Raw genomic sequence first — 24,316 nt, 5'->3', positions numbered from 1 at the left:
GGGAGAGCCTCTGGTCGGAAGTTTTATTGCCAATTATGCGGCAAACCAACACACTTCGCTGATAGGTGTTATCACCAATATGATAGAAACTTTCAAAGACCTAATTTGAATCAAAGCTTTAACAGATCCAATGGTGTTGCTCAGAATGATCCTAGAGCTTACACGACTTTCCTTAGTGAGTCTAATGGATCTTACATGAATGAGATAGGTTCACTACAAGGAGCTTCCTATAGCAATTTTTCTTCTTTACCTGAAAATCTACCTCAATCTTCTTTGGCAGATCCTTCGTGGTTCGTTGATTTTGGTGCCACGAATCACATTACCTCACAACTTAACAATCTCTCACTACATGCTCCCTACAATGGTGCAGACAAAGTAATTGTTGGAAATGGTAAGAATTTACCAATCTCTAATGTTGGTGTTAGTCATGTTTACACTCAAACTCATCCTAAATCAGTTCTCTCTTTGCCTAATATTCTTCATGTACCAAGCATAACTAAAAATTTACCAAGTGTGTCACAGTTTACTCGTGATCACAATGTTGTTGCTGAATTTTATGCTGATTCTTATTTGGTAAAGGACAAGAGTTCAGAGCAGGAGTTACTCCGGGGACAAGACTCGAGCTAACCTGTTGTAGCTACGTTTCAAAATTCCTCATGTGGGTTCCATCCGCCATCCTCGCTTCCACTGATATACCTAGGACAGATGCTCTGATATCAATTTGTCACAAACTCAAACATGACAATATAATCCGCTCTCAGTCAGAGATCTTAGGAGAAGAAGAGGCAGATAAGAGAGAGAGACTAGAAAAGGGAGAAAAAAGAGAGAGAGAGATAACAATGAGGAATAGAATTATTTTCTTATATTCGATATCGTTACAAGCTGAGTGTAGGGATATATAAACCTCTAGCATGGGTGCTGCCACAGCAGATCCTTCCCATAATAACCAACTCTTTTGTCTTTTTCTCCAAGCCCTTTTACACGTGGATCTCCCCTCAAAATATCCTACCCCTTTACAGCTGTAATATCCAAACTAATACCAATGCATAAAGTAAATAAAACATACAATATAACATAAGGAAAATGACTAGGAAGACAGTTTAAATTCGCCAATACAGTAGATGTTGCACCAAGACCATAATGTGTGACAACGGCTACTTTCCGACGCAGTTGATTCTTGAAATTTGATCACGACAAACGGTGGTTGATTCTTGGTGTTGTAACATTTGTATTAGATTAGATTAAATGTAATCATGTATTTTGTATTGCTACATATTTTAATTCCTGATTTAGTGTTAGATTTAATTGTTCTTCTAGAAGGTCTGTTTCTAGAAGAAGGCTGCCAGCTTTATGTGTTAGTTATTCGGTTAGGATGTTAGTTAGTTTTATTCCTTGTGCTCCGCCACCCCTATATCCTATAAATAGGGGTCGTGGATAGGTTTGTATGAGAGAGAGTCTTAGTGTGCCAGAAATCGTGAAGGATTGTTTCCGATTTACTGTCTTATGTTGGGATTGAGTGCGAGAGGTTGGGAGTGGCTGGTTCTTAGCTTGTATTCCCTATTTTCCCTATAGCTTTCAGTGTATATGGGCGGGAGGGATTAAGTTCTCGTTGTAATCATCCTTGGTGGCTTCAAGATAGTGGATATCAGTGGCTCCTAAGCAGTCTGGATGTAGGTCTTGGATTTCAAGACCGAACCAGGATAAATCTTGTTGTTTTCTCATGTGGATGAGTTGTTTTCTTTTTCTGTTCTTTGTTATCAGTATATTCTTGAGTTAGGAAGCTGGTTGGGTTGAGACAATAGAGTGGAAAGCTGTGAGATAATCTAACACTTGGAAATTGCGAGTACGGAAACCGATAGCATCAGGCGAGTTCAGGTGATCTAGGTTGATTCCTCAATTTCGACAATCTCATTTTTGAAGGAAACTCAAGCCGATGGCGAATTTGGACACGATTCCACTGACAACTACATCAGTCAATTCACAATTCCGACGAATTGAGGTTAGGTGATAATCAGAGTTGTGCATCAAAACCATTTGTTCGAAGGCGATCAATAAGCAAATTCTGACGAATCTCTGCAGAATCGATTGAGCATTGGTTTCAAGTGATTCCAACAAATTCAAGAATTCTCATTATTTCAATTCGTCATGGCTATGGTAGGCAAGCACAAGCAAGTGATTCTAACAATCGACGATTCTCAATTGTTGCAATTCCAATTGGGATTCTTAACTCGAATTTGAAGGACGAAGAAGAGCTGGTGATCCTTGGTCATTGAATTGCGATCGAGTCTAAGTGCAGATTCTTAAGTAATTGTTTATCATTAGCAATTGCGAACACAAGCAAACATTTAGCCGACTTGGAGGCGATCAATTATCAACCTATCTAAGCGAATTCTGCCTGGGAGGTGGATTCCACCGAATTCTCCTGCTCGTTGATTTCCAACAATCTAGGCTGCTCATTTATGTCAGTTCTCAGTGAATTCTAAGACTGCCAAATTAGAGGAGATTCAAATCTAGAGCTGATTAGGTCACAGAAACTGTTGGATTCAGGATGTCCAAAGCCCCTTTTCCTTGGCCTTCGACTTGTCTTGCTCGTAAGATTTATGCTATGGCTAGCAGCGCACGCATGAAACAATTTGAGTCTCAATTGCAGCAGAAGAATGATGTACTTTCAGTTGTGTACAACAAAAATAATGAGGAGTTCAACCAAAATCATGAGACATGGGAAAAGAAATTTGATAATAAGTTCAATCAAATGCATGAGGACATAGGCAATATGATACACAAAACGAGCGAAGAAATAGGTAGTGTGATACACGAGCAGATGCAAGAGTTTTTCATAATGTTGCCTAGCATGTATCAGTTCAGTATTCCAGCTAAATTCTTATATAAGTCGAGAGGAGATGTTTCAGATTACTATCTCGAAAGTTCTAATCAAGAGATGATTGATTCAAACAATCAATCATCAGGATTGATCGACCATAATAGAGAACTCTTGGAGGAGAAAATTGTTGAAAGTGAGTCTCTGGAATATTCCAACAAACAGAAAGAAAAAGATGATGTTGAATTACAGATATTGGATCAAGAAGTTTCGACTGAAAAATCAGTCAATGGTGAGGAAATTGGTGTCGAAGTCCTCCCTCAGGATTCTAATTTACAGGAATCTAAGGAACAAACTAAAGTGAACCAATCAATGGTAACTCCAGATTCCAGAGATGAAGAGAGATTGGACAAGGAGATCAATGTAGACCACATTTTACAATTGCAAGAAGCTGATGATTCAATTGATATGCAGGCTATAAATTAGATTGGAGATGAGAACTACGATGAAGGTAGCTTTCCTGCATCTGACATTCCGAATAGGAATATTGATTCATCAAATATTCCGACTATAAATCATGTGGGGGATGAAAGTCGTGATGGAGGCCATGTTTTAGATATTAAGGAAGCTGCGGAACTTTCTCATCTCTTTCTATGCAATTAGGATGTTCGAACATGAATGGCAGTTACAGTAATAGTCACAGCAACACCATTGGAGGAGAAATCTGTTGAAGATAAATCTTGGGTGTACAACAGCGAGCAGGAAACAGCTCAGGAGTAAGAGTTTTTTTGTTATTTTGTTTGTTCAAATTCTAGTTGGTGAGCTGCAATATCAGATCAAATCTTGGCTGACAAAGAAGTTTGAGTCCCTTACTATTATTGGAAATGGTATGATTGGAGATATATTAGCAATTGACCTGGTATTAGAAAAGATTTAGGAAAATAAGAAACTATTGGGTAGAGTGGCAAAGGAAGCAAAGTTTATTACATCATCCCTAGTGCCAAGTCCATTGTTTGAGGGACCGGCTAAGGTCCTAAAATGGGGCCTTGAAAGGAATGATTATGGTAAAGGAGGTCCTCAAAATATTGTTCTTATGCCTATGGCTCCTTTGCTTTTGGTCCAAGAGGCTGCAAGAAGGTCTTTGGTTCATTCTGATCTATACAGGAATTCTTTCCTTGGGGAACAGATTCAAAGTTTCAAAGTAGAAAATGCTAATTTAAGCTGCAGGAGTTCATCCTCAACTGAGATATCTTCCAATGTTGTAAAGGAGCGTGGATTTGATAACGAAATATGGAGATAACATGTAATTGGAGGATAGCTATGGAAAATAACTTAAGCAAGTTTTACGGTTGGAAGCAAGGTTTTACATGAGTTGGATAATTCAATTTCTCAAGGAAGGCTATGGTATTTTGTGCCAGTAAAGCTTACTGTTCTGGAGATGCAAGAGAGCATAGCTTCAACAAATAAATCTCTAACAAGATTTCACCTGAGGGAAATAGCTGAAGAAGCCAAAAGTTTTGTTGTGGAGAACAAAGCTCGTGCTACTTTGTTTGTTCTTACTCCAGCTGGCCAATTAGGATTTCTATCTAATGTATTGAAGGAATGATTGATGACTGAAATTGGTGTTGCAGCAACTCCTAGTTTTGATGCTCTCAAACAACTTTTGTCTGAGCATCCGAAGCGAGTCTACTTTTCTCAATTGCTGCATCTAAAGGTTATTGTAGATATTTTTGCACTAGAGAAAGGCAATTGGCTTGTCCGGAATCCACTAACTGCAACTAAGGATGCGTATCTAACATCCTCAATTTTCACTAGATGGTGATGATATATTCAAGGAAGTCATTGTCACAAATAGTCAATCCTCCGGATTCAAAACAACCAACATCAAAGGAGCTATGATGGGAAAAATTTGTGTGATCAGCAATTTCCAGGTTTCAGTGGCTACCTCTAACAAACAGAGAGTGATTGATTCTGGTTTTGCTCCAGTCGATATGAGAGGTATTGACAATTTGTTATGTTTATAGAGGTTTTTCAAAATTTCTCCATCCAAGCTGTGGAAGAGAAGGAAAAAAGAGCTAAGATTAGTAAGCTTTAGCGTTCTTAAGCTATTTACAGCACTGCTACTCCATCTTTCTGAGATTTGTCTTGTGAGGCCTTGCATTTCTTGAGGACAATAAATATTTCAAGGCAGGGGGAAATGTCAGGACCTTAGGATGCATAATAACTTACAGAGTTGAGTTTAGCAAATTATCCCTCAGGAGTAATTAATTTTGTTAAGTTGTTAGTGGTAGTTATTTGCGTCTTGTATTTTCTGTTGAGCTATTGAAGTAGCTATATAAAGCTGCTAGGGTTGTTGTAGATGCATCATCCAGAAATATATCAATTGAATCTTCTGATTTCCTCTCTCCAAACTCTCTCTCCCCCTCGGATCTGTCTCTCTCTCTCCCTCAGCTTCTCTTCCTCTCTTTCTCCCTCCTGATTCTCCCTTTATTCTCCTTCTCAATCTCCCTATTTCTTCAACCTCCTTAAATTTTCCCCCCTCTTTCTCTAATTCTGCCCTAATTCCTCCTAAAATCTGCCCTAATTCTCTACTAAAACCCTAGGACCCTAATAGTTGACCCAAGCGATGCAAGGCTTTAAATGGCTAATTCTATGGCAGTAAACAAGGAAGGCAACAAAACAATCAATCTAAAACAATCGTGAATGTATATAATCTGTAATTAGGATGTTTCTTGTATATTATTTACTTATGTATTCTTTCCTCTTTTAGATTCCTAAACTGTAAATTCTGAGGTTATAAATAGAGTATAATCCGAAGAGGCAAGTAGTCTTTTTTGCCTACACTTTCAAAGCCTAGCTGCTGCTATTTTTACATAATGTGATTTTTTTGCCATGAAGTGACCCAGTGGAAAAGGAAGGGTGAGCTTATGATGGAGTTGAAAGTTTGGTGTATAGTGTGGAGCCTTCCATTCTTGTCCCTTAACTATTTGGTTAAGAGAGACCTCCAAGTTCTCTCTTGATGTGTTGTTTGGAGAAATTATTCACCTGTATGTAAATAGTTGATTTCTTTTCTTTCTTTCTTTCTTTTTTGTATAGTTCTTTGCCACCCTTTCTAGCAATTCTTTCAATACAGATCTATTATCAAAAGTTCCAAAAAACAAAAATAAAAAACAGGTGGTCTGTATCATAAAAAGAAATCGATGATTGTGGAAGCAACTTGGACATTTACAGAAATCTATTAAGCAGACAAATATGCATTCCTCATATAATTCCATACCATAGCAACAGATAGATACCATAAGCTAAACTTCTAGTCCCATTTTTACATGCAATTAAAAAATTAGCTTCCTCCAAAAATCTAGAATTGACACATGAAATAACAGTCAGATGAAGTTAGTGAATGAACTGAATTCAACCAGACTCAAATAACGCAAATCAGAATTGAAAAACGAAAGGGAAAAAACTGGCAATTATGAAATGCCTCCGGCAGTGTGAAAATTTTTCAAAGCAAACATACTGTTATTCAATTAAATAAAAGGCATCGTGATCCTCAATAGCCCAATTACAAATGGATATAAAATACTCATACTGACAATTATCCTCAACCACGGTGCCGCATTATCACGGAGTCCAAAATCTAAGTTGGTCTAATATTATGAACTTCAAAGTTTTACTGATTTGGTCCAGCAATGCCTACTTGTAATCTGGATCGCAACAAATTCATGTGAGAGTGCTTACGAAGATTGGTGTCAATTTCTTAAGATCTTTTATTTGTTCCATCAAATTTTTCAAAATCTGTACCCTTAATAATACTCCATCTGTTTTTCCAGGACATGCACCGTTCAGATCAACAACAACTTAGATTATCGCGTCAAAAAATATAAATATTTTCCGTTCAGTAACCTATTCTGCGAACTTTGTCATTTTACCCACAGGACACAAATCGATCACAAAATTTCGTGCGAGCAACATACGGAGAAGCCAAAATCCACAAATCGCCATATACCCATTAACCAAGATGCGAAAACTATCACCGAATCGTACATACATGAAACCAAAATAGCTGGCGAAGCTAGAAATCAAGGAAGAAATGATGGTTTTTACAGAGACCGTTTTTCTTCGAACCCTAGAAACATTGTCTTCCAATCGGAGACGTGGATAGACGCAAACGCGCCTAGATTCTGCATATAGAGATCAAAAACAGAGCCAGAAACAGAAAACATAAGGAGCCAAAGCTGGAGAAAGGTAGAGATGGAAACCTGGAGAGGGAAGCATGACGAAGCGCGAGCTCTCGAACTGCGATTATGATCAGAAGTTGTTGACTTCGAATCAGTGAGATTGAAGTGTACATGTAGCCCTAGCACTACGGTTTTTGCTTATATCGAAAATAATTTTCCGGTTCATCATGTAGACCGGTCTGTCTAAACCGGAGATCCCAGTTCATCCCTATTGGGTAGATTTCACGCCACCTCTACGTGTAACTGAATAGCATAAACTATTTATGAATTTTAAAAAAATAATATACATTTATTTTTTATTTTTTAAATAGTGTATTATTAAATTTTTTTACCGTTAAATAACTTTTATTATTCTATTAAAATCTCAAAAATACCTTTTATAAATGTCTCTGTTATAATTATATAATAAAAATTAAAATAACTATAATTACCTATCGTATAAATAATAAAGTGATGAGTTCTCTTAAATAAGTTAATTCATTGACAAATTATTTAGATTTTTTTACAAGATTTATTAATCATGATGAGTTGATGGAAATAACAATTCGAAAGATAATGAAAATTTTAAATATTCAAACATATATTTCAAAAATCTCTTAAATTTTAAGTTTAAAACTAAGAAACTAAATCTAAATTTGAAGTTTGTTCAAAAGATTCATTCTAGTCCAAAATCATGCTTGTCTTTTGAACCTATAATGTTTGAAGTTATGGACAGACATTAAAGTTCAAAGTTTTAGATAAGAGAAAGAGAAAGCTTTCAAGGATGATTTCGATGGCAACCAACTATGGCATGATAAGATTTTTGATGGAGAAATAAAAATAAATATATAGATGTGTTTGTGTAAACTAATTGTTGATAAAATTGTATTGAATTTTTTGTCTGAATTCTATATTAATAAACTTGATAAAAAAATTAAGATAAGGATGAGATTTTACTGAAATAGAGTTAATGGTCGATTTCATCAATTTAACTCAGCTAGTAACTGTTGAAATAAAAAATAAGAACAGAGTTTAATAAAGTCGAAAAAAACTAATAATAGATGAGAAAATAAGAGATATACACAAGAGAGGTGAGATAAATATATAATTTATTATTTAAATATATTGATAAAATGATTAATTTTCACCACCATATAATTGCAATATAAGTTTGTGTTATTTTTAAAAGTACAAAACAAATTGATGCAATTTAATCAAACTAAAAAAATGACGTATGAAATATACCTCATTCTGTTTTGTTAGATCCAAATTGGGTTCATAATCATTTTTCTTTCTTTACTAATTGCATTAACCACTCAAAGTATCCCCAAATTTCACTTAAACTCCCCTCCACAACAATATATATATATATATATATTCAAATTGATTCCTTAAATTATAGGAAGTTAGGAACAAAGAGCTTACTTTGCCCATGTTTGAAAAAACACGGAGCAGAAGATGGAATAATATATAATAAAAAGAAATGCAAAGGCAATTATTTGGGAAACATAAAATATAATTAAGCATAATATATTTTATCTATTTGAATAATGAAGAGAAAATGATGAAATATAGTAAATTTGATAAGAATATTTATAAATATTTTTCTATCATGCCCTTATTCCTCAATTTGGAGTGTAAGCAAAATAAGAGTATAAAATTTCCTTAATAATGTTTTTTTAATCGAGTAAAATTCGAACACTCTAAATCAATAAAAAATAAAAAAGTACAAAGATGGTACGGGAGTATCGTGTACCCTATTTTCCTTTACTTAAAAAATGGCCGTCATTTTCCTATTGTAATGTCTATTATTTTCGTTTAAAAAATCATCATTTTACTTCAATTATTTTCTATATTGATGGGATGGTTTTTTTTTTGTACATGTTTCTATTTTTACAACAAAATGTATTTGTTTATTGAGAGTTTAAATAATGAAATTTTTACTTCAATATATATATATATATGGGTTCACTCAAATTTTAGTTTTTTCATATATTTGTATTTAATTTATTTATATATTTTTCACTCTTTATGTTTGCACGTATATTTAAAAACAAGTAAAAATAGTATATTAATGGGATTTATTAATATTGAATTATAATCCCATAATAACTTAATTTTTTTAATTTATGTAAATTGTAATAAATGATAGAAATATTAATCTATTATTATTGAATTAATCTAATCCCATAATAACAGATTGAGGAGAACAAATTCAAGCTCTTCATATTAGTATTTTAATTAAGGATAATGATTACTTATTATACTTTAATTATTACTTAAGAATAGTAATTAATATTATTATTATTCTTATTAATTAGAAGTGTTTGTATATGTAAATCATTAATGAGATGCGTGAAGGGTTAAGAGCTCAAGTTCCCATAATCCATTCAGATCCATGCTTGCAATCAAAGTGCTTATAAATTAAGAGAACCTTTCTCTTGGTGGGTGTGGGTTTCTGTCCACTTTAGACAGCCATCTTTGACTTTACCATTTTTTATTGTAATAAGTAGCAGTTTCTAAAGAGATTGACAACAAATAAATAAAGAAATTCAATAAATAATCCGGTACAGAACGACGACGAATCATTAATAAGAGAATATTGAGAAGATAATGACATGCTAGAATAGTTTGTAGTTAGAAACTTCTTAGTGCTGTATTACCTTATTAAAGGAACCATAAAATCAACTATTGTTCCGTGCCAAAATCTATAAAGAAAGAATAAAAGGTAACAAGATTTAGAGGGTCATCGATCAAATTGGAATTTTAAATATAAATAAATTTATTTTTTTAATTAAAAAAAATATTACTATATAGTAAAGTTTACAACTACAAAGCCTGATATTCTATTTTTAAAGCCAAATTCCAATTACACCAAATTCCTAACTCTTACTGATTTATCATAAGTGATTTGTTCTCCCTGACTAACAAGTTAACAATTCCATTTATAAACTAGTTTTCTTGTTTAATAAGGTTAAGGTTTCCTTATCTACCAAGACTAAAATGTTATTATCTAACAACAATTTATAACTGACTATAAAATAGGATTACAAACTAAACAAGAAACCAATTAAGAATAAGAAATAATCTTCAAGTCTAATTAGGATTTCTCGCTGAAAATCCTAACAAACCACCACCTCAGCGAGAATTCTTAAAAACATGCGTCCATTCTCCGACGATAACCATGACTATCTATTACTGATAATCACCATGATGTTAATCACTAAGATCATTGTACCCCACCATAAAAAGTACAACCACTTAAGCATATACCGACTAAGATTTTCACGGCACAATGTCAAAAAATACTTTGCTAAAAAACTATGGTGCCACCCCCACGCTTGATTTCCTTGGGAGTTCTTCAGCCATCAACATCCTTTCCACCACACACACCTTGCATCACCACCAAGCCAATGCCCGTGTGCCAACTTTGTGGACCCGCTAGAAGTATCACAACCTCTTTCATGACAACTTTGGTGGTCTAACAGCATGCCATGAGGATGTATCCATCTCTTTAAAGAATATCTTTATCTCCCACAAAGTTGAGAGACGAACTTCCAGTGTCACAATCTTTAGAGCCATTTGCCAGACTTGCTCTACCAAATTTTTCAGAGCCTTCAGGAGTTAGTTTGTCTTTCAACACCTTGTGTAACCCACATTGGATCAAGATATTCTTGATTTATATTTGCCATAAGCCAAAATTGATATTTCCATCGAACTTTTCAAAATCAAACTTCATTATGCTTGGTATATCCTTTGCGTACTAGGTGATCGATAACCAAAGCTTTGATACCACTTGTTAAAAAAAAATAAGAAGATGAGAAACAAAAGATGATCCAATCACCACCACCAAGACTAAGGTTTACTTATCTAACAACAATTTCCAACTGACTATAAAATAAAATTACAAACTAAACAAGAAACCAATTAGAAATAAGAAATAATCTTCATGACTAATTAGGATTTATCACTGAAAATCCTAACAATTTATCAAAAATAAATGAACATGACAAGATTAAGTTAGGTGGGTTTATTATCATTGAGTAGAAATTACCTGACATATCTATTAAGAGAGTTACCAAATGGTGCCAAAAAGATAAAAAATATCCTCATCTAAATTGTAAATTTAGAAACTCTGTCATTGTCTTGCTCGCTTGCTTTCTTCTCTCTCCCTTTTCCATGGTCGTTGATGTAATCATTGACTGTCGTTGCTTTCATCTCACAACCATCACCTCGCCAATCATCACTGCATCGTTCCTTCATCGATTATGCAACAACAAGGCGACAAAGCGAATGCAATAGCGGTCAACGGTTACATCATTGGTCATGGGAAAGGAAGAGAGATGAGAAAGTAAGCGGAGAAAGCAATGACAAAGTTTATAAATTTACAATTTAAGCGAAGACATTTTTCTCATTTTAATACCCTTTGAGAACCCTCTATAAATTTGTCAGGCAGAGTAAATTAGCTCCAGTAGGAATCTATGAAGGAGCCACTAAACTCCCTTAATTGGCCACATCCTATGAGGGGAACATTAAAGATTTTTTTTTTTAAATACTTAAAAGGATAATGCTACATGGCCAATTTGCTCGACAACTTACTTGACAATCTAATATAAAATTACACATATAGCCCTTAAAATAATTACAAGTATACCCTTATTAACATTGGGCAAATACGGACGCGCATTCATCTTCATTTTCTGACTCATTCTCCCATGTACCCAAAAATCCCTTGTTGGTTTCTCAATGAACGCGAAAATATGGGCGTGTCTTCATCTTCATCTTGCTGGGTTCTCTGTGTACCCAAAAATATGGACACATCTTCATCTTCATCTTGTTGGGTTCTCGTTGTCGCTTGCATCTACAAAGTGCTCACACACACATACACACTCTCTATCTCACCTTTATTTTCTTCATCATTCTCTAACTCTCTTTGTACCCAAAAAAACAAGCTGAGACACCGCTCCACCGTTGCCGCCAGCATCTACAAGGTAAGTGCTATCTTTTTCTCTCTCTCAGATGGCCCCATTTTCGAATAGATCTCCTTCATTGTGATATTGTTTTTGCCAGATTTGGTCGCCGTTAGCTCGCTCCTCTATCGATTAGCAGTCGAGAAGATCGAGTTGCCGCCAGTCCTTCCCTATCCCTTAGCCGTCGTTCGTTCCCACTATAAGTAGAAGTAACCCCCCATCTCTCTCAGCCCTACTCTCACTTACGGGTGTTACTCATGAATAATCAATTAGATTATCCACCTGCCACTGCTATTATACTGAAGGGTCGGGCTATGTCTCATTGAGAAATGCCCTAGGTGAGAACTAGGCTTCGCCCTATCCTTCGTCCCACTCAAGGATTTGGAAATAAAATGACGAATGAACACAGCGGATCCAATCCAACATCCTGAGTGAGCATCATCCTTCTTTAGTTCAATCCGACTGTGAGCCAAGGACGACTGGCCTAGAATCCCCAACACAATACAATGCTGGCATCTTGCCCATTTAGTCAAGACTTATAACCATTTGCCAAAAATGATGGAGTTTCTTTTATTTGAAGAACACTTTAGAGTCTCGATTTTAGCTTCTAAAACCCAAGGCCTTGATTCTTAAAGGAATCCATAAGCCTGCCTCTCAAAGGAACATCACAGCTTAGCTTGCACCGAACCTATTTCCTTTTCCAAAAATTAGTAGGAAATATTTCGGGCTAAATTTCCTCTTTTTTCTTTTTTTTTTCCAAATTTTGTACTGCCAATAATTTCAAGATATTTGGCTAATTTTCCATACCTAAGGGAAGTTCCTCACTTTTTCTTAATTTTCCAAAATAATATAATTTTTTTGAAAAAAATGCCCAAAAATCCCTTTATTTTGAAAATTCCTCTAGGGCCTATAATTAATCCAAAAATGCCCCAAAAATCTCAAATTTCTAGATTTTTTTAAAAAAATTTGGCCGACGAGGCCCGCACAGGGCCCCGTGTGTGCGCTGTCGGCGCAAGCTATCTACGGGCCGCACGCAGCTGCGCACCCGTGCTCCTGCTATCACCGTGGACCTTGCAGGCCACCTGGTGTCCTTGCTGCTATGCGCCTATCGCGCGCCACTGCTCAACCATGCCCAAAATTTTCAGCTTTCATACACATAATACATACACCAAAAATACCTATTTTTTTTCCACTAAGGCTTACACAACAAAAAAATAGTACTCCTTACACCCACTCATGATACTTATCATAACATGAATCAAATACAACAAAATAGGTTTCCCTAAGCCATACAATGATCTTGGATTTTCATTCTCATGCATCGACATGCTATCCCATCTTTGCATTAACTTTCCCCATACCTTGACAACCTATATGTAAGGGTAAAACCTCATAAGCTATTAAGCTCAATAAGGATGCAATGACAATAAGCATGAATGCAAATATAAAATTTGATGTCAATGCATGCAATGAAACACAGTTAAGGCTCCCACATCCTTACAATCATCTTGGTTTGAGGCTTTAATCTACCATACCCCACACAACCTCATGGTCATAGGTCCTTGAACACAAACAACATGTCAATGCACACATATGAATTCATGAACCATACTTACAACTTTGCTAGCCACCATTCCATGGGGTTATCCCTTACCTGAAATCCTTTAGATCTTCCATAATCTTTAACTTCATAACCTTTTTTGCTTTCAATCCTTAAGAGAAAATAGAACTTTGATGACTAAAGACTTTATTGAATATTGGATAAAATGAAAGAATAAGAAGACTCTCCTCACCTTAATAAGAATAAACCAAGAGCTTACCTTTGCTCTTTCTTTTCTCTTATTCTCTTCTTCTTATTTCTTTCTTCAAATGGCCAAAGAAAGACTTGTCTTCATAACTTGCCAATTTATACAAATTTTTTCCACTTTCAATAATAGATCATAACCCTTGGATCTTTGTGGATTTAAAAGAATAAATCATACCCCTTCACCGAAAGCACAATCCATGCTTAATGGGAAGACAAAATCCTAACCCTTGGATTTCTTTGGAGATTTAATCTCCACCTTCCACCTCATATCTTCTCTTAGACCATTTCAATCCATGCCAACTTAAAGGATTTTATCTCATCCTTTAGATGATTTCCCATTTTCAAGAATAATCATCCACCCTTGGATCATCTTGAATTTCTATTTCCTTTCTCATTTAATTAAATCTCCATATTTTTCAAGGCATTAATGGTGACAAATTACCATTTTCTTTTGAATTTTTTTTAATCCAACATAATCATTAAATCCATTAATGCTTACAAGACTAATTTTTTTTTTTGAAATTATTTAATTCCACCTTTCTATTGGAGGAGGACTTGTCAAGTGTCACATTTACACACAATCCTTTGCCTCCAAGCTTCCATATCAACTATCCATTAATTATAAACATAATTTATCAATTTAGGAAAAATCAACTATTTTCTCTCATAATTGAATATTCTCTATTTTTCTTATTTTTCATAATTTAATTCCTTTATTTCCATTCCAAATTACTAAAAACGCCATTTGTGAATTATTAATCTCATTTATCTCCACATAAATACAAAAATAAAAAATTAATTCACTTTCATACTTAATTTTACTTAGGAATTATTTTAAATTTATCAAATTACCCTTTATTGGACTTCACTATCCAAATTTCCAAAATGACCCTCTCATAGGGCACTATTATTCTCAAAAATCCATCACCTTCTTAAGGGTATTTTTGGAAGTTTCTCACTTCATTTCTCATTCTTTTAACACTAGTAACACGGGATGTTACACAATATAATTTCTTTCATGAAATTCAATTTTTTTTTACTTAATAGTTGTTAAAATAAAAAATTAGTGATGTTAGCTAACACGAGTGATGTTAAATAAAAATTAGAATAGCTAACAACTAGCAAATGAACCATTTAAGGTAATGCTAATAGATTGCTCTGAGTGAAATTGTTTTTATTTTAACATATTTTTGTTGTGATATTTATTATTTACATTTGTTGTGATTAGTTTGCTGTTTAGGTTCTTGTGAACATAAATTTTAGTTGCTCTGATTTTTTTATTTTTGTTATAGTTTGTTTATGCGAATACATTTCTGTTCTTGAATTTGTTGTAAGTTATTGCCGTAAACAGAATTTATCATCTATATTTTTTTTGTAGATAATCAATTATATTTTGGAAGACGAAGGAAACAAAAAATGAGTGATAATCATATTGTGCTTGGGGAATTATTTGAAGATAATGAGGAAACTTCCATTGCTAATGAGGATATTATCGAAACTAATAAGTGTCGTACGTACTTGGATAAGATTAGGTTATAACTTGTATTTTTTAAAATTTTCGTAATCTCTTTTAGGTTTTGTCCTAGGGTTTGCGTGCATATTTTGTAGCTAATTTCTTTTGTTGCAGGCAGCTAACTGTCAATTTTGGAATCCTGCTCACGTAGTGTTTATGGTGCCTATCTTTGGCACGGCTCAACCCTTTATGCCAATGAACCCACCCTATCGACAATCTACCAGATTTTTAAGATGAAGATGCATGTTGTGCTATTAACTTTTTACAATGTTAATATGTGCTAGAGCAGAACTAGAAATGATGATTATCTTATTCTTATATTGCTATTTCCTGGCCACCGTTTAACTTTTAAGTTATTGTATTAAGAAACTATATATTTTTGTTTTGCATGGTATTGGAATAATTCATCTTAATTCTAGTGCCATTGGTATTTTCTTGATTTGATACATTTATTTGGCTTGATGCAAATGCATAAATTGTTTACTGTGGTAGATGCATAAATTCTTGATTAGATTCTTATATTGCTATTTCCTAGTTTTTTGTTCAGAATGGATTCTCAAATCAAGCATGCCCTTGTGGTGAAAGTTAAGGGCCCAGTGAGGGAAGGTGATGTGCTGACCCTACTTGAGTCAGAGAGAGAAGCAAGAAAGTTGCGCTGATTTTTTGTTTGCTGTGAACATTGTGTCATTCTACTAACGCTTTTATGCCTATGCTGTCTACGATGAGAACTTGCCTTAATGTTTCTTTCATTCTCTTTCCTCCTTTCTGTTGTTGAGGAAGACAATTGGTAGGGTTGATTGAGTTTTGTTAAACGGTTGGATTATGTATGTTTAAGCTTCCTGGTGGTATGAAATACGTTGTGAGTGTTAGATTTTTGTTCAGCTGGTGCTTAAGCGTTTGGGTCCCTTGATTTCTGGAACATGCATCAACAGTTCCTAAGCACACAGAAAAAAAAACCATTCACAGAAGTTGTTTTTGTATGCAACTTTATCATTGTGTTGGTTAGAAGTTGTCCTGTGTGTTGCATTGCAGGTGGCTGTAGATGAGAATCAATCAATCAGGGAACTGAATTTAGTTCCTGAGGGCAGTCCAAATATGGGCTTCAATGGTGGGTAGATAATACACACAGGTTTTATTGATTTGCATGTAAATTAACAATGCTTCGCCAGCTGAGCCATGTGAAGATCACATATTTGCATGTCTCTATGATAGATTTTCTTTTTGCCATTTGACAATGAATTAGGTTAGTATAACATTATTTTGTGTGTGTTATATCTATTTGCATACTATGGATTCATTCTCAACGCCATACCTCAACCTGCAGTTTCTTTAAGTTGTGCATGGCTACAACCTACTGATAATATTAGTAGCCTGTTAAGAAAGAGGCAAAGCTGGTTCTGGAGCCGCAATTTAATTGGTTTTAGTAACATTTCATAACTATAGCATCTTTACCTTGAGACAAACACCTGAAACCTGCCATTGGAATCTGCTGCTTGTGCCTAATTTTGTTAATGAAATAGAAGTTTTAATTGAAAACTTCATATCTTTATAGTAAAAGCCAAATAAAATTAATCCTAGCAACAATGGCGAACCATTTGAAATTGCATGGTTAATAGAGTTAAGAAAATTGAAATCTGTCGTATTATTTTAGATTCTATTTCTATTTGTTTCATGTGCCCAAGGCTCGCCTGGCACCACTTTGAAAGCAGATTATTGTGAGATGAAGGCAGATTATTGCCGAGCATGTGTTCAAACAAAACAAACAACATTCAACCCTAAACAATATCTCGTGCGGGCCACGGCCACGTTCAACCCCATCACAAAGAAAATGAAACTCAGAAGTACAAAATAATTGAAGTTCTGCAGGTTCGTTGGCATTTGACAGCACCCAAATATAATTCAAAACCATTAAAATATACCTTGCATTATAGATTAAGCAAAGGATAACAACTGTTTATACACTGATTACATTAAAGTCAAATACTTAAATGTAATATTTTCTTTTTTCATCAACCATAAAATCAACAAAAATTAACCCAATCCTAACACTATTAAACCCCTAACAAACTTATTTTCTCTTATCCACTCGAATTACAATTAATAATAAATTAAACTATATGTATGTGCATCATAAATTAAAATTAGTAAATCTATTCGCTGAGACAAATGTATGTAAATCAAAATTACTATATCTATTCACTTGAGACAAATTATGTGCATCATAAATTAAAATTAGTAAATCTATTCACCGAGAAAAATGTATGTAAATTAAAATTATTACATCTATTCACTTGAGACAAATGTATATAAATTTACATCAATTTAGTGAGACAAATGCATGTGCATCATAAATTAAAATTACGAAATTTATTTAGTGACACAAAATGTATATAAATTAAAATTACTACATCTATTCACTAAGATAAATTAATGTGCATCATAAACATTATTTATTAAACTTATTTGTATTTATGCTAAACTTACGGAGACCACAACTAAATGTCAGAGGTGGACGTGACACACTAAGGACCTGGAGGCTTCACGCAGTGGAGAGACAGCGAGGCTTCGCACGCCGAAAATGGAGAGAGAGAGAGAGTGAGTGAGAGAGGGGTTTCGCACGCTGAAGACATTAGATCCAGACTAGGCGAAGGTGAAGAAACAAAGAAAGACTCGCGGTGTTGGAGATGCCAAATATGGTGGTCGTTGCTGGTTGTTGTTGGAGTAGGCGACGTGGCGGCAGAAGAGAGATGAATCCGACGATTGCTGGAGACACATCGGCAAAGGTGAAGAGACAGAAAAAATGGGAGGTCGACGGCGAAAGTGAAGAGACAAAGAGAGAGACGTTGACGACGAAGGTGAAGAGACAGAGAGATAAAAGGTCAAGAGAAAGAAGGGGGAGGTCGACGATAAAGGTGAAGAGATAGAGAAATGGAGGTCGATGATGAAAGTGAAGAGATAGCGAGAATGGTAGTTCAAGATCGAGGTCGAGAACAAGAAAGAGAGGGGGAGGTCCGAGAGAGAGTCAATGTGTGGATCTCCCAATTTGGACGGGGATTCAAAATAATCAGGCAAACAATTGGCCTTCAATTTCTTTGAGAATTTGATTAAAATCTAGAGAGTATATCAGATTGTCAAGTTGTCGGCGGCCATGTAGCATTATCCTACTTAAAATAGATTTCAAGAAATTCGAGCATTAAATGAATTGAACGTTTGTCTATAGATAACTAAAAAAATCACCGCCAGCTCCGCCATGGCCGTCTGGGCTGACCACGCCGCCTTCTTCACTGCGCTGCTTTCCCATTGAATCCCTGATTTGATGATTTTCCGGATCCAGTTGCAGAACTTCAGACAACGTGCTCGACACACACACACATATATATATATATATATATATTATATGCATGGATAAGAATCATCAACTTATACGCGGTTGAATGCTGAAGCATTGAACGACGGTTTACTCCGGCGAATGGATGTCAATGGCGGCCAGATCATCTCACTTCTGATAGTATTATTGGCACTGAGTTCTTGCGCAGATAGCCAGGCCGGCTATTTCTCTATCTCAACCGATCTATCGGCGTTGCTCGCCTTCAAAGCGGCGATTAGCCACGATCCGAACAACGTATTGGCCGACTGGAGCGCTGCCGCGGGGAGCTTCTGCGACTGGGTCGGCGTCTCGTGCAGTCGGAGGCGGCAGCGAGTCACCGCCCTGCGCCTCCCGAACAGCGGCCTGGGAGGCACCATTTCGCCTCAGCTCACCAACCTCTCCTTCCTCAGGGTGCTTGATCTCCGAAACAACAGTTTCCATGGCCGCCCGCTGGAATCTCTCACGCGGCTGCGCCGCCTCGAAAGCCTCAACCTCTCGCGCAACGCAATCGAAGGGGAGATCCCGGCCAGCATTCGAAACTTCCAGAAGCTTCGCGCCATATCCATCAGCAAGAACAAGCTCTCCGGCGGGATTCCGGTGGAGCTCACTGCCTTGCCGTTGCTCACCGTTGTATTTCTCGGAACGAACAATCTCACAGGTATACCTGTTCAAATTCTTATGCGATTGAGATGAATTTTTAGGATAAAAATCCAATCTATCTGTTTATAGAGAGAAATTAGTATTCGTCTTTGAAACACCACGTCACTAACAAATTTTGGTGAGTCAAACTAATGATTTTCTCTTACTCGTGTTGATCATAAGAGTGAATCCATAAATATATTTATGTTATCAGTTTGCTTGAAACAATACATTTTATCACTAATTTATGAAATGATGTGTACGTTCTTACACTGTATTGTTTTATTGATTTGTGTGTAATTGTAAGTAAAGGTAAAATCCCGCCCTTCTTGGGCAATATGTCAAAGCTGGAATGGCTTGGAATGGAAAGAAACCAGTTTCATGGCACTGTTCCAGATGAGATTAGCCAGCTTATAAACTTGAAGGGGATTAATCTATGGGGCAACCATTTGACAGGTTCTTTACCTTCATCAATATTCAACATCTCCTCTTTAGAGCAAGTTTTACTATCGGAAAATGCTTTCACCGGAAGCCTTCCTCCGACCACCGGACTTTTGCTGCCGAACCTTCAAAAACTCAATGTAGATATAAATCAATTCAGTGGAGAAATTCCAGTGTATATTTCCAATTGTACAAAGCTTGACGAATTAGAATTGTCCAACAACCAATTTACAGGGCCAGTCCCCAGAAATCTTGGCCAGCTGAGCCTGCTTCAAAGCTTATTTTTGGCTAATAATATGCTGACAATATCACCGCCGCCGGGAAAATCTGAGCTTGAGTTTCTCACTGACTTGACAAACTGCAGCTTGTTGGAATTTCTTGTCATAGATAATAATCCCTTTAATGGAACCCTGCCCAGTTCCATTGGGAACTTGCCAAGCTCATTGGGCTATTTTGGTGCATCTGGGTGTCAACTAAGGGGCCAAATTCCTGATGGAATTGGTAACCTGAAAGTGAATCTACTTGTTTTGAGCGACAACAATTTGGAGGGAAGAATCCCAACAACAATTGGTCGGATAGACACATTGCAGAGGTTGTATCTTGGCCGGAACCGGATGGAGGGTTCGATTCCCGATGAGGCTTGTTCTTTGCACAGCTTGGGAGAATTGTATCTCCACAATAACAAGCTCTCAGGACCAATCCCAAGCTGCATTGGTAACCTTGGAAACTTGCAGGTTTTGTTCCTAGATTCTAACAAACTGAACTCGTCTATACCAAAGAGTTTATGGAACCTTGAAAATCTTTCCTTCTTGAATTTGTCATCTAATTTGTTGGTTGGGCCTTTAGATCAGGACATTAAGCCTCTGAAAGGCTTGGAGAGCATGGATTTGTCTTGGAACCGGCTCTCGGGAGAGATTCCAAGTGCTATAGGAGACTTCCAAAGCCTAGTCAGTCTAAACCTGTCGAGGAATTCGTTCTGGGGACCGATTCCTGAATTGTTTGGCAGCCTCATAACGTTGGATTTCTTGGATCTCTCCCACAACGGTCTATCCGGCACCATACCAAAGTCCCTCGAGGCACTATCACACCTCAAGTTCTTGAACCTGTCTTCCAACAAGCTAGCAGGGGAAATTCCAAGCCAAGGGCCATTTAGGAACCTGACAGTAGAGTCTTTTGTCAACAATGAAGCTCTCTGCGGCGGGCAGCCTACCCTACAAGTTCCGAGTTGTTCCAATGGAAAAACCAATGAATCATGGGCAAGAAGGTTTTTCACCATTTCTGCGCCAGCCGTCGCAGCATTGCTGGTCATATCTGTCTCTGTTCTATATGCGTTGAAGAAGTATGGCAGAACTAACATGCATAGTCTATACCCGGTTGATCTATCACCAGTCCCGGATCACAGAGTGTTTTCCTACCAAGAGCTTCGTCGTGCTACTAAAGACTTCTCTGAAGATAACTTGATTGGACTGGGAAGCTCCGGTTCTGTGTACAAAGCAATCCTTCCGGATGGCCAAACCGTGGCTGTAAAAATCTTGAACCTGCAACTCGAGGGGGCTTATAAGAGATTCGATGCAGAATGTAGTGTGTTACGCGCAGTTCGCCATAGGAATCTTGTGAAAGTAATCAGTGTGTGCTCCAATACTGAGTTAAGAGCTCTAGTTCTTCAGTACATGCCCAATGGAAGCCTTGAGAGCTGGCTGTATTCTCATGAACATTATTACTTGGGGTTCTTCCAAAGATTAAGCATTATGATTGATGTTGCATTGGCCTTGGAATACCTGCACCATGCTCAAGAAGAGCCTGTTGTTCACTGTGATCTGAAGCCCAGCAATGTGCTCTTGGATGAACATATGGTTGCTCATGTGGCCGACTTTGGCATTGCAAAGATCTTGGCAGAGAACAAAAATACAATCCAGACCAAGACTTTGGGTACCCTTGGCTACATAGCACCAGGTACTTCTTTCTAATTAATTTTCAATATTTAGTAATTACTAAAAATTATGTTTCCTTTTAGATATTATTAGCTCGTATTTTTCTGTGTTTATTGGGTATTTATAAATTTTCCGATAGACCCAAAAAGGTCTCCTGTTTGGTTATCATAACAACACATATATACATAACTCTTAAATCTCAATTTATACATTTATAAAACCAAATCTTGTATAGGACATGAAACTTGAACTAAAAACCTTGGTTTTTTTTTGGGCCTGTCACCTATAAAGCTACCACATTAGGGGCAACATATTATATGTCAAGACAATAAATTTTTAAATACCGGTTTTGTTAAAGTGGAGAAATTAATTTAAGTGTGTAAACTCCTATGATTATAATTATTTCACATTCTATCTTCTTGTCTTATTGCTGCTTGTCTTAAAATATATCACAAATTAATTCATTTATTTTTAAGCAATTAAACTGCATACAAAAACGGAAGGACAGTACAGCATAAGGTGCGTGAATAATCAAGGACCCATTTAATTCTATCATCAGATTTGATGTATTTGTCCTCTATTTCTGTTTCCAAATTTCTATCTCCAGTGTTCATTATAAATCGGAAAAAATGAAAATTGAATTAGTCGCTTAAATATAGAAACACTTGTTAATGTCTTGTCTCCTTTTAACTTGTGTTTTCATCTTCATAAATACAAAATCAAACAACGTTTTCTATTTCCATCTCAAACTTCCATAAACGAAAATTGAAAAAAACTGGGAACCGACACGAAATCAAACAAACACAAATTACACGACCCATAAACTACAAAAATGATCTGACAACAATATTATGATAATTGGCAGAGTATGGTTCAGAAGGAAAAGTATCCACAAAGGGGGATGTGTATAGCTATGGGATAATGCTACTGGAGGCATTCACAGGGAAGAAGCCAACCCATGAAATGTTCGGTGGAGGCCTAAACTTGAGGGAGTGGGTCAAGGCATCTCTGTCTGACAGTGTAATGGACATTTTGGATGGCAACTTGGTGGCGGAGACTGATTCCAGTGGCATGGTGGAGGCTAAAGACCATGTTTTGGCCATCATAGAGTTGGGTTTGAACTGTTCGAAAGAAGTGGCTGAAGAGAGAGTTCACATAGAGGATGTGTTGTCCAAGCTTAAGAAGATCAAACACCACCTTCTTTCCATGGGATATGCTTGAAATCTCCCAAGAAAGTGCTTTGTTCAATCAATTTGGATTTGGAGGTTATAGGAAATAAATGATTTCCGAGTTATTGATAAGAGTTGACTTCACACAGCGAAACTACCATTTCATGTGTTATTAGATTTTATACTCAATTTTACATTCAAAGAAGTTAGGGAAAGAAGCTTATTTAATTCAGTCATGTCTGTTTATTTTGAACCAAGTGATCCTATGGTAAATATTTTCTATGTAAAATGAATTTATATGAAAAGGTTAGGCTGCGTTGCCTTTGTTGTTTTCAAATCATTTTTAGTTTTTAATTTTCTAAAATAATGAAAATGCGTTCTTTTTACTGTTTTTTAAAATGCATTTTTGAAAACAAAAAAAAAAATTGTAAAGAAAACTCAAAACAACAAAAAGTTGTTTTGAGTATTTTCATTCAAAATAAACTCAAAACTCAAAACACATTTATTTATTTATTCATTCATATATTTATTATTATAATAGAAAAAAATATTACAAAATTAATTAACTTTAAAATGTAGATATTTTTTTAATAATTTATAAACATTAAATATTTTTAATTTACTGAATAATCAAATTTATTGAATAAAATATTATTAAAAAATTATTTTCAAAATTTCAAAGAGAACACGTTTTCTAATTTTCTGTTTTGAGAAATAGTTTTTCAAAATGACAAAGAGAATGCGTTTTCAATTTTTTAAAAATAGACTACCAAAACAGAAAACTGAAAATGAATTCAAAACTCAAAACTAAAAATTGAAAACTAAAGAGAACGCAACCTTATTTTTCTTTTATTTTTTTAAAATATTATGACAATAACAAAAATCACGACTACATTAGCCACCGGAACTATAAGGTCAGGTAAACGAGTGCCTAAGAATTGTGAAAGGGCCTACTTTCCAAATTTTATAATTTTTATTTTTTAATAATAAATACTTTATTAAAAATTTAAATTCAAAATTTAATTTTTTATATATTTTGATTTTTTTTACTTTAACTTCTATTTTTAGGTGTATAACATACGTTGTTTTTTAGGTTTTTGTATTCTTGTGTGGGTATTTTTTTAAGTTTAATTTGTTGATTGTTGTGTCATGATCATTAATTAACCTAAGTTAGCTGTCTTTTTTTTTTTATTATTTTTGTTACTTTTCAACTAACATATATCTCCAACCATTTTTTTTTTTAGATTACACGTTATCACTCGTACCCCTACCAAACCCGTCCCAAGGTTATCACGAGGGAGGTAAATCAGAAATATGTCTGAGTGACTATGATTTTGTTTTTTTTTTTTTAGTTGCGTCCACTGACACTTACCAATGACCATTCCCAAAAGGATGCAATTTTTTTGCTTCCCCCAATAATCGATCACATAGTGACAATTTCCAG

At 35.5% G+C, this 24,316-nt stretch overlaps 2 protein-coding genes across 2 annotated transcripts in view; one reads left to right on the top strand and one right to left on the bottom strand.

Annotated features, from left to right (window-relative positions):
• LOC127794248 (protein PAT1 homolog 1-like) overlaps positions 1–7,167 on the bottom strand; it is a 39,561-nt gene extending 32,394 nt beyond the window's left edge. The window contains exon 1 of the mRNA XM_052325193.1: positions 7,078–7,167. Coding sequence (XP_052181153.1) covers positions 7,078–7,093 — 16 coding nt within the window. The 5' untranslated portion in view covers positions 7,094–7,167. The remainder of the gene's footprint in view (positions 1–7,077) is intronic.
• An 11,627-nt stretch (positions 7,168–18,794) lies between these two features.
• LOC127794665 (putative receptor-like protein kinase At3g47110) lies at positions 18,795–22,961 on the top strand. The gene is made up of 3 exons (XM_052325912.1): positions 18,795–19,350; positions 19,644–21,725; positions 22,569–22,961. Exons 1-3 carry the CDS (start codon positions 18,795–18,797, stop codon positions 22,922–22,924), a joined length of 2,994 nt encoding a protein of 997 aa, XP_052181872.1. The 3' UTR covers positions 22,925–22,961.
• The last annotated feature ends 1,355 nt before the right edge of the window (positions 22,962–24,316 follow it).

This window comes from Diospyros lotus, chromosome 2 (genome assembly GCF_014633365.1).
Source record: "Diospyros lotus cultivar Yz01 chromosome 2, ASM1463336v1, whole genome shotgun sequence".
In the NCBI taxonomy this organism is placed as follows: domain Eukaryota; kingdom Viridiplantae; phylum Streptophyta; class Magnoliopsida; order Ericales; family Ebenaceae; genus Diospyros; species Diospyros lotus.
The sequence above is the reverse complement of the archived record's forward strand: the minus strand, read 5'-3'. Positions and strand labels throughout refer to the sequence as shown.

What these genes read in the sequence shown, in the direction of transcription:
- LOC127794665 (XM_052325912.1), top strand. Translation starts at nt 18,795, where the DNA reads ATGGATGTCAATGGCGGCCAGATCATCTCACTTCTGATAGTATTATTG. An exon ending in CGGAACGAACAATCTCACAG is followed by an intron (nt 19,351 to 19,643) that starts GTATACCTGTTC and finishes TTGTAAGTAAAG; the next exon opens with GTAAAATCCCGCCCTTCTTG. An exon ending in CCTTGGCTACATAGCACCAG is followed by an intron (nt 21,726 to 22,568) that starts GTACTTCTTTCT and finishes GATAATTGGCAG; the next exon opens with AGTATGGTTCAGAAGGAAAA.